At 67.6% G+C, this 10,552-nt stretch overlaps 1 protein-coding gene across 1 annotated transcript; it reads right to left on the bottom strand.

Annotated features, from left to right (window-relative positions):
* Nucleotides 1-963: 963 nt before the first annotated feature.
* On the bottom strand, nucleotides 964-10,279 carry LOC135894309 (uncharacterized PE-PGRS family protein PE_PGRS54-like). Its single transcript, XM_065422371.1, has 6 exons — nucleotides 10,231-10,279; nucleotides 8,389-8,718; nucleotides 7,976-8,275; nucleotides 7,296-7,406; nucleotides 5,970-6,152; nucleotides 964-5,501 (listed from the first exon to the last, which is right to left on the bottom strand). Exons 1-6 carry the CDS (start codon nucleotides 10,277-10,279, stop codon nucleotides 964-966), a joined length of 5,511 nt encoding a protein of 1,836 aa, XP_065278443.1.
* Between the last annotated feature and the right edge of the window lie 273 nt (nucleotides 10,280-10,552).

The raw sequence follows: 10,552 nt of genomic DNA, 5'->3' as shown, positions 1-10,552 counted from the left end.
GGGGAACTGCCCCATGGATCGGGCTGATGGCGCTGAAACCCGAAGGTGGCAATGGAAATGACAACACTGTGAACTCTTTTGCTGCTGACCATTTTAGCAGAAAGATCCGGCTAATGGGCTCATCTCTCATTCCCAGCCTGTCCCCCAGGCTCTCTCACAGCGCCATGGGCACAGCCAGACTGGAGCCATTCACAGGCTGATTGTGTGTGTGCTGCTTGACACTGAGAACACGGGGCGAGCGTGACATCACTGGGATCCGATATCGGTGTAACGAGCCCCAGGTAAATGGCGCTGACGGGTTCTTCATCCCCGTCTCTGATTCAACCAAAGCCTCCATCCCCGAGACGACATGGGCCTGCCCCAGACTTTCCCAGCCCCTGTACGGGCTTGCGGATGAGGCCAGGCCCACTCATACCCGATGCTGAGTCTGTCTGTGGGAGCTGTGGGGCGGCAGGGACTACAGGGTCACTGCATCAGGGTGTGAGCGTGTCAAGGGGTGTGCTGGGGGTGCACGGCGTGTGACACACCCAGACCTGGATCCCAGCGCCCGAGGGGCAGGCCGGGGTGTGATTCAGGGCCCAGCACAGAGACTGCAGCACACGGGATCTAAGGCACTTCTGGTTTATTCAACTGACCACAAACCACAGCACTGACGTGACCCAGGCTGTTACGGGGGGAAGGGACTCGGTCACAGCCCCAGCGTCTTCCCCCACACACACACCTGAGTGAGCAGCGCCCACCCCAGGGTACAGGGACCAGGAACATCTCCGCTGCGACCCTCCCTGGTGGCTGGTTCAGGCCCAGGGCTGGAGTCGCACTGGGGTGACAGGAGAATTGCTGCTGAGCTCAGCGTAGCAGGAAAAGGCCAAGCGCCCGGCTCAGCGAGGTGGGAGGGGAGCAGCGTTCCTGGGCCCTGATCCCCCAGCTGGCATTGGTCTGGCTGTCAGGCACCCCCTGATCCTCCTAGTTGTTCTGGCCGCCGGTCGCCCCGGGACCCGACTGGTGGGTGTGGCCGCCGGTCGCCCCGGGACCCGTCTCCTGGGTCTGGCCGCCGGTCGCCCCAGGACCCGTCTCCTGGGTCTGGCCGCCGGACGCCCCGGGAACCATCTCGTGGGTCTGGCCGCCGGTCGCCCCGGGACCCGTCTGGTGGGTCTGGCCGCCGGTCGCCCCGGGACCCGTCTGGTGGGTCTGGCCGCCGGTCGCCCCATCACCCGTCTGGTAGGTCTGGCCGCTGGTCTCCCCAGCACCCGTCTGGTGGGTCTGGCCGCCGGTCGCCCCGTCACCTGTCTGGTGGGTCTGGCCGCCGGTCTCCCCGGCACCCGTCCGGTGGGTCTGGCCGCCGGTCTCCCCGGCACCCATCTGGTGGGTCTGGCCGCCGGTTGCCCCATCATCTGTCTGGTGGGTCTGGCCGCTGGTATCCCCGGGACCCATCTGCTGCGTCTGGCCACCGGTTGCCCCAGGACCCGTCTCGTGGTTCTGGCCACCGGTCACCCCGGGACCCGTCTGGTGGGTCTGGCCACCGGTCGCCCCGGTACCAGTCTGGTCGGTCTGGCCGCCGGTCGCCCCGGGACCCGTCTGGTGCGTCTGGCCGACGGTCGCCCCAGGACCCGTCTGGTGGGTCTGGCCCCTGGTCGCCCCGGCACCCATCTGGTGGGTCTGGCCGCCGGTCGCCCCGTCACCCGTCTGATGGGTCTGGCCGCTGTTCGCTCCGTCACCCGTCTGGTGGGTCTGGCCGCTGGTCTCCCCAGCACCCGTCTGGTGGGTCTGGCCGCTGGTCTCCCCAGCACCCGTCTGATGGGTCTGGCCGCTGTTCGCTCCGTCACCCGTCTGGTGGGTCTGGCCGCCGGTCGCCCCATCACCCGTCTGGTAGGTCTGGCCGCTGGTCTCCCCAGCACCCGTCTGGTGGGTCTGGCCGCCGGTCGCCCCGTCACCTGTCTGGTGGGTCTGGCCGCCGGTCTCCCCGGCACCCGTCCGGTGGGTCTGGCCGCCGGTCTCCCCGGCACCCGTCTGGTGGGTCTGGCCGCCGGTTGCCCCATCATCTGTCTGGTGGGTCTGGCCGCTGGTATCCCCGGGACCCATCTGCTGCGTCTGGCCACCGGTTGCCCCAGGACCCGTCTCGTGGTTCTGGCCACCGGTCACCCCGGGACCCGTCTGGTGGGTCTGGCCACCGGTCGCCCCGGTACCAGTCTGGTCGGTCTGGCCGCCGGTCGCCCCGGGACCCGTCTGGTGCGTCTGGCCGACGGTCGCCCCAGGACCCGTCTGGTGGGTCTGGCCCCTGGTCGCCCCGGCACCCATCTGGTGGGTCTGGCCGCCGGTCGCCCCGTCACCCGTCTGGTGGGTCTGGCCGCTGTTCGCTCCGTCACCCGTCTGGTGGGTCTGGCCGCCGGTCGCCCCGGGACCCATCTCGTGGGTCTGGCCGCCGGATGCCCCGGGACCCGTCTGGTGGGTCTGGCCGCCAGACGCCCCGGGATCCGTCTCGTGGGTCTGGCCACTGGTCGCCCCGGGACCCGTCTCTTGTGTCTGGCCGCCGGTTGCCTCGTCACCCATCTGGTGGGTCTGGCTGCTGGTCGCCCCGTCACCCATCTGGTGGGTCTGGCCGCCGGTCGTCCCGGGACCCGTCTGGTCGGTCTGGCCGCCAGTCACCTCATCACCCGTCTGGTGGGTCTGGCCGCCGGTCTCCCCGGCACCCGTCTGGTCGGTCTGGCCGCCGGTCGCCCTGGAATCTGTCTGGTGCGTCTGGCCACCGGTCGCCCCGGGACCCATCTCCTGGGTCTGGCCACCAGTCGCCCCGGGACCCGTCTGGAGGGTCTGGCCGCCGGATGCCCCGGGACCCGTCTCGTGGGTCTGGCCACTGGTCGCCCCGGGACCCGTCTCCTGGGTCTGGCCACCGGTCGCCCTGTCACCCATCTGCTGAGTCTGACCGCCGGTCACCCCGGCACCCATCTGGTGGGTCTGGCCGCCGGTCGCCCCGGGACCCATCTGGTCGGTCTGGCCACCAGTCACCCCGTCACCCGTCTGGCGGGTCTGGCCGCCGGTCGCCCCGGGACCCGTCTCGTGGGTCTGGCCCCCGGATGCCACGGGACCCGTCTGGTGGGTCTGGCCGCCGGACGCCCCGGGACCCGTCTCGTGGGTCTGGCCACTGGTCGCCCCGGGACCCGTCTCGTGGGTCTGGCCGCCGGTCGCCCCGGGACCCGTCTCGTGGGTCTGGCCACTGGTCGCCCCGGGACCCGTCTCCTGGGTCTGGCCCCCGGATGCCACGGGACCCGTCTGGTGGGTCTGGCCGCCGGACGCCTCGGGACCCGTCTCGTGGGTCTGGCCACTGGTCGCCCCGGGACCCGTCTCCTGGGTCTGGCCGCCGGTCGCCCCGTCACCCGTCTGGTGAGTCTGATCGCCAGTCGCCCCGGCACCCATCTGGTGGGTCTGGCTCCCGGTCGCCCCGGCACCCATCTTGTGGGTCTGGCCGCCGGATGCCCCGGCACCCATCTGGTCAGTCTGACCGCCGGTCGCCCTGGAATCCGTCTGGTGCGTCTGGCCACCTGTCGCCCCGGGACCCATCTCGTGGGTCTGGCCACCGGTCGCCCCATCACCCGTCTGGTGGGTCTGGCCGCCGATCTCCCCGGCACCCGTCTGGTGGGTCTGGCAGCCGGTCGCCCCGGGACCCGTCTGGTGGGTCTGGCCGCTGGTATCCCCGGTACCAGTCTGGTCGTTCTGGCCGCCGGTCGCCCCGGGACCTGTCTGCTGCGTCTGGCCGACGGTCGCCCCAGGACCCGTCTGGTGGGTCTGGCCGCCGGATGCCCCGGGACCCGTCTCGTGGGTCTGGCCACTGGTCGCCCCGGGAACCGTCTCCTGGGTCTGGCCGCCGGTCGCCCTGTCACCCATCTGCTGAGTCTGACCGCCGGTCACCCCGGCACCCATCTGGTGGGTCTGGCCGCCGGTCGCCCCGGGACCCATCTGGTCGGTCTGGCCACCAGTCACCCCGTCACCCGTCTGGTGGGTCTGGCCGCCGGTCGCCCCGGGACCCGTCTCGTGGGTCTGGCCCCCGGATGCCACGGGACCCGTCTGGTGGGTCTGGCCGCCGGACGCCTCGGGACCCGTCTCGTGGGTCTGGCCACTGGTCGCCCCGGGACCCGTCTCCTGGGTCTGGCCGCCGGTCGCCCCGGGACCCGTCTCGTGGGTCTGGCCACTGGTCGCCCCGGGACCCGTCTCCTGGGTCTGGCCCCCGGATGCCACGGGACCCGTCTGGTGGGTCTGGCCGCCGGACGCCTCGGGACCCGTCTCGTGGGTCTGGCCACTGGTCGCCCCGGGACCCGTCTCCTGGGTCTGGCCGCCGGTCGCCCCGGGACCCGTCTCGTGGGTCTGGCCACTGGTCGCCCCGGGACCCGTCTCCTGGGTCTGGCCGCCGGTCGCCCCGTCACCCGTCTGGTGAGTCTGATCGCCAGTCGCCCCGGCACCCATCTGGTGGGTCTGGCTCCCGGTCGCCCCGGCACCCATCTTGTGGGTCTGGCCGCCGGATGCCCCGGCACCCATCTGGTCAGTCTGACCGCCGGTCGCCCTGGAACCCGTCTGGTGGGTTTGGCCGCCGGTCGCCCCATCACCCGTCTGGTGGGTCTGGCCGCCGATCTCCCCGGCACCCGTCTGGTGGGTCTGGCAGCCGGTCGCCCCGGGACCCGTCTCGTGGGTCTGGCCGCTGGTATCCCCGGCACCCGTCTGGTGGGTCTGGCCGCCGGTCTCCCCGGCACCCGTCTGGTGGGTCTGGCCGCCGGTCGCCCCGTCATCTGTCTGGTGGGTCTGGCCGCTGGTATCCCCGGCACCCGTCTGGTGGGTCTGGCCGACGGTCACCCCGGGACTCGTCTGGTGCGTCTGGACGCTGGTCGCCCTAGGACCCGTCTCGTGGGTCTGGCCACCGGTCGCACCGGGACCCGTCTCCTGGGTCTGGCCGCCGGTCGCCCCGGGACCCGTCTCCTGGGTCTGGCCGCCGGTCGCCCCGGGACCCGTCTGGTCGGTCTGGCTGCCGGTCGCCCTGTCAGCCGTCTGGTGGGTCTGGCCGCTGGTCGCCCTGTCACCCGTCTGGTGGGTCTCGCGGGCGCCGGGATCCCCGGGACGCATCTGGTGGGTCTGGCCGCTGGTCGCCCTGTCACCCGTCTGGTGGGTCTTGCGGGCACCGGGCGCCCCGGGACCCATCTGGTGGATCTGGCCGCCGGTCGCCCCGGGACCCGTCTCGTGGGTCTGGCTGCAGGGTGACATCACCTCCCGACTGTGCTGGCTGAGATCCATCTCTCCCCCGTCTACAGCCGTACGGTGCTGGACTGGGAATGCCACCTCTGCCGCCGGCTGTGCCTGTGGGGAAGCTGCCCCCACTCGCTCCTCATCCAGGCCTCCAATCTCCCCCAATGGGACCGTGTTCGGGGATGGCCCCTCTGCCTCTGGGCCCCCCTGCGTGATGCAGGATGACGCCCTTGTGCCCACGTCAGACGCTTTTGATCCAGAAGAATTAGAACTTGCTGGAAAACAAACCAAACCAGGGAGCGGGGGGGGGGGGGGGTGAGTCACTGAGGGGGCCCCCCGGGGCCAGTTCCTTTGGCAGAACCGGAGCCCCCTGGGTTATCCTGAGCCTGGGGGGGTGGCGGGCACAGGCTGCCCCAGCCTTGCCTGGGAACAGAGGGTAAATCCAGGCCGCTGATCTTCTGACTAGTTCATCAGTCCGGATTTAGGCCCAGACCCTCACCAGTCCTGGCGTCCATTGCCATAACCAAAATGCTTTTAAGCCAGTTCCTGATTCTGGGGGCCCTGATTCATTGTGCTTGAGCCATGGGGTCTGGGGAATACTGCTGGCCCCATGTGACCCCATCAGCCCCCCCATGCAGTGACCCCCCATCCTCCCACCGTGGGATCCACAGGCACACACAACGGAAGGAGACCGACCCCATAGCGTGACCCCTCTGGAGTCGCTCTCCCCTCCTGCCCCTCACCTGTGACCCGCTCCTGTGTCTCGCTCTGCTCCTGGCCCTGAGCAGGTAACCGCGGCTGCTTCTCAGACCCCTCCCCGGCGCCGCTGACCCCATCATTCCCCATCAGCACCGTGTCCTCGCCGCGCGTCTTGTCTCTGCTCCCAGCTGGGTCCTCGGGGGACGTCTCCACTGCACGGTAAGAACCTAGACAGAGACAATGAGACAGACGGGGTCAGAGCGACACAAGGGGTCAGTGCAGGGGGGGGTCTGGGAGACACGTCCGGCCGGAGCTCAGGGCCGGGAACAGCGGATCCCTGAGAGCAGGAGGGTGAAACCTCCTCTAGGGATGGGCCCTGCTGCAGGGGGCTCAGTCTGTAGAGAGACCCCCGTGATGCAGTGGGGGATTTTCTTGTTTTTTCGTGTTTTCGGTGGAGTTTCAATGGTTTGCATGTGGAGGGGGTGGGACTCAATTTCCCTGGGTGTTACTGGTTTAACGAGGTGAGGGGAGAGGGAGTGTGTTTTGCAGAGGACCGGAGAGGGAACTTGGGACCCCAGCCAATGGCCTGGAGGATGGAGACCCCAGCGACCGGTGACCTGGCGACCTGGTGACCCGGAGGCCCAGCTGAGGAGACGCAGCCGGTTCTGGCCAGTGGGAGGACAATGGGCTGCAGAGTGAGGACCCAGTGACCTAACCAGCCGGTTCCAGCCAGAGGACAGAAGAGGGGAGAGGAGGCCCCAGTTTACGACCCTGTTTACCTGGAGAGAAGACAATGGACAGAGGGGGCTTGGGGCCGGGGATCTCAGATGCCCAGCTGGGAGCAGGGGGGCTCTGGGCTGGAGAGGGGGAGCAGGCAGAGCCCACCTGGATGCAGGGGAGACTGGGATGTGCTGTGCTGAGGGAGGCCAGGCCTGAGGCCCTGAGACTTTCCTGTGCTGTGTTCAACTCTCAATAAACCTCCTGTTTTACGCTGGCTGAGAGTCACTCCAGTCTAGAGAACGGGGGCATCCACCCCTTTGGGGGTGGAGGCCCTGGGGGTCCCGAGTGAGGGGACTCCCTGAGGGGGCCCACGGCAGAGATAGACGTGCTAAGGCTCAGAGAGGTGCGGCTCCAGGAGGTGGAGGGGCCTGACCCCGGGAGAGAGTGGACCCCAGAGAAGGGCTGTCGCACTGAAAGGGGCTCCCCCCCGGACCGCACGGGGCTAAGGGTGGGCACGATCTGTGAGTCCGTGACACCCCCCCAGCCCCACAGCCCCTGGGGTGTCCCTGGCTGTGTCCCTGCCCCTCAGCCCTCCCTAGACTCTCTGCTCCCTCTGGGGCCCCACAGCCACTGGACTGGGCTCGTGTTACCTTTCCGTTCCCTCCGCTGTCTCCAGCAGTAAATGGCTAACCCAGCCACCATGACTAGCAGCAGCGCGATGCAGACCCCAGTGATGGCCTTCGAAGGAGCCACGCCTGCACCTGCTGATGAAGGAGAGGGGAAGTCAGAGCCCTGCTTGGGGCAGCTCCCTGTGAACCGTGCTGCCCCCCCAGGGGCCCCAAGGCCAGGCCCCCAGCCAGGGGAACCCCAGGGCCAGGCCCCCAGTCAGGGGACATGGGAGACCCCAGGGGTTTCTGGGCTGTGTGTGACAGCAGAGTGTGGATGAACATATCCAGACTGAGCGTCTCTGCTGGGCCCCAGCGCCCGTGAGCACAGGGCAGACGGGTGCCCAGTGGCTGGGTCATTGGTTGCAGGGGCCGAAGGAGACAGGCCCTGGCCCAGCTCCCGGCACTGCAGCTCAGTGGGGGAGGGACATTGTGCTGGGACCAGACGGCCTCACTCCACTGGCCTCTAACCTGCCGAGACCCCAGTTCAGAGGTTAGTGGGGCAGCCGGCAGGATCTCCCCCCAGCGCTCACGCCCGCCGGACTGGGGCCGGGACAGGCTCTGAGACCCAGGATGGGACAGTGAAATCTCTCCCTATGGGCAGAGCAAGGGAAATGGGGAACCCAGAGCCCCACTGGCTCAGTATCCCCCCAGCCCAGACTCACCTGTGACAGCCAGGGGGAACTCCTCCTGCAGGGGCTGGGCCAGAGCCGCATGGCTGACGTGGCAGGAGAAGATGCTGCCGGAGTCGCTCGCGGTGGGGGTGAAGGTGTGGGTCAGGGTGAGGTTAAAGGTCCCGTCCGGGTTCCTCTGGGGGGCAGAGCGGGTGGCGTCGCTCAGAACCCGCCCGTCTCTCAGCCACGTGACGGCGATGTCCTGGGGGTAGAAGCCCCACACGTGGCAGGGGAAGGAGGTCGCTGTGTCTGTCCCGGACGATCGCCGGGGGATGGAGAGTCTGGGAGCAGCTGGAAGAGGGAACGAGGCGCCCAGAGTTACGTGGAAGAAGCTCCCTGAATCCAGCGTCGCGGACGAGATTTCACTCTCCCGGGAAGCAGGAACGTCACCGTTTAACACTCACCTGTCACCTGCAGCTCCAGGTGCTGCTCAGATTTGTCAGGCGTGTAGATGAGGGTGCTGGTGTATCTGCCTTCGTCCTCCAGACGCACGTTCCTCAGCCCCAGGGAGCAGTTCCCCCTGCTCAGCTCCTCCGGGAAAAGCTTCACCCCGGGCTGCTGAGTCGGCTTTTCTCTGAGGTACTCGGCCACCTTCTCACCTCCCTGGGCCCAGCCCAGGTAGAATTTAGACAGACTGATGGGTTCGCCCACAGCGAAGCTACACGGCAGCAGCACGTCCGAGCCCAGCACGGCCCTCACCGGGGAGGGCCCCACGGACACGATCAGCTGGGACTCTGGGGGAGAAACACGCAGTGAGCTGGGCCCATTCAAACAAAGTGTGTTTTACTGAACGCGTCCACAGGCGAGATGGTCCAGCGGGGACCCAGGGGTGTCGGCCTCACCTGCAGGCTGGGGGACGTGTCCTGGAAAGCAGCGACGCTGCCAGGAGCTCAGGTCAGAGCGGAAAAGCAACTCACCACCGGCTCCCGGAGCACAAAGGGCTCCTGTGCCCCCGGGAGGTATAAACGGGACCAGCGAGTGGGACGTTCCAGGTGTGATTTACCTCTGTACCTGGTCAGACCGGCACCAGAATCCAGCCCCCGGCTCTGATGCCCCCACTTTAGCAAGGATGTGTAAGAGTTGGAGCAGGTGCAGAAAACGGACAGATACATTCCCGGCAGGCTGGAGACGAGGCCGGACAGCGAGGGCCTGGCAGCGCTCAGTCTGTTAGTGCATCAAACAGGAGGCTGAGGGTGACTTGATCGCAGTGTATAATTACGTGTCTGGGGAGAAAATCCTGGGTGCTGAGGGTCCCGTTCACCTAGCAGAGGAGGCCGAACACGACCCAGTGGCCAGGAGCTGGCGCCAGACACATTCACATTGGAAATGAGGCACAAAGTGAGCAGCCAGGCTGCCTGCCCACAAGCATTAACCCCCCCACCCTCCCTGCATCCCCCAGGCAGAAGGGGGTCACCATCTTTGGACGGCTCCTGCCCAGCCATTCGGCCTTTCGGGAAGGGGCGTTAGCCAGACACAAGTCACTGGGCCCAGAGCAGGGGTGGCCGGATCAGATTCTCTGGCCTGTGCCCCCCGAGGTCAGACGAGAGGATCTGGCCCCTTCTGGCTGTAAGCGGGAAGCAGAGCAGGGGACAGGACCCAGGCTGGGCAGTGCGTGGGCCAGTGCAATGAGCCCTGGGCTGCTATGGGGACACGGGGGTACAGCCTGGACAGTCCTTTGGTTTGCAGTCGCTGCTGGGGCGATCAACGCGCTGCTGGCTGTGGCTGGCTCAGGTCAGCAAAGATCCGCTTCAGAGTAACGGCGCCTGCTCCTGATGGGGGCAAGGGGAGCATTGCCTGGCAAACCCCAGCCTGGGCTTCTGCAGGGCCCGTCACAGCACCGAGCCCACAGCCGGCCACAGCGGAGAGCGGGGTGAGCTGGGTTTGGTCACAGGGTGACGTTCATTTGTCATTTATCCCCCTTGCCTCCCACCCACTCCCCTCCAGGGTCACTGCTGGGATATCGAACCCAGAACAGACCTGGGCTCCTTCACTGTCAGCTCCCTGGTTCCCCTGTCTGAGCTCTGAGCCCCGACCCCCATCTCCTGCCCCCGGGATTCCCCACGGCTCCCCCATTCTCCCCCCGGCTCCTGTCACACTCTGGGGCATTCACACGGGCTCAGGGCAGACTCGGCAGCTGAGGCCGGGCAGAGCTGGGCAGTGACTGACACACCTGTACCCAGGCCCCGTCCCAGGGACTTTACTCTGCCTGGGTGCCCTCCCCCAGGACACCAGGGGTCTGTACTTACCAGCCACCCTGACAACGAGGAGGAGGATGAGGAGAACCCCTAGCCCCATGGTCCCTGCCCTCCATCCCCACAGAGTCGCCATCTCCGGGCTGTGAGCAGATTTGCTTTCGCTTTCCCTCCCACGACGACGCCCAAAGGGCCATAAAAGCAGGTGAAGAGGCAGGACTCACCTTTGAGTCCCAAGTCCTTTGCTGGCACACAAACCAGGCACCGCCACACCCTCTTACACAGCCCTGCAGGCTCAGGGCCGCTCCTGCTCCTCCCAGCGCAGAGGGGAGACCAGCCTTCAAGTCGGCCCCCCGAGCCCCAGGAGAAACAGGAT

The sequence above is a fragment of the Emys orbicularis genome, chromosome 24, assembly GCF_028017835.1.
Source record: "Emys orbicularis isolate rEmyOrb1 chromosome 24, rEmyOrb1.hap1, whole genome shotgun sequence".
In the NCBI taxonomy this organism is placed as follows: domain Eukaryota; kingdom Metazoa; phylum Chordata; order Testudines; family Emydidae; genus Emys; species Emys orbicularis.
This window is presented reverse-complemented; position numbering and strand designations above follow the sequence as displayed.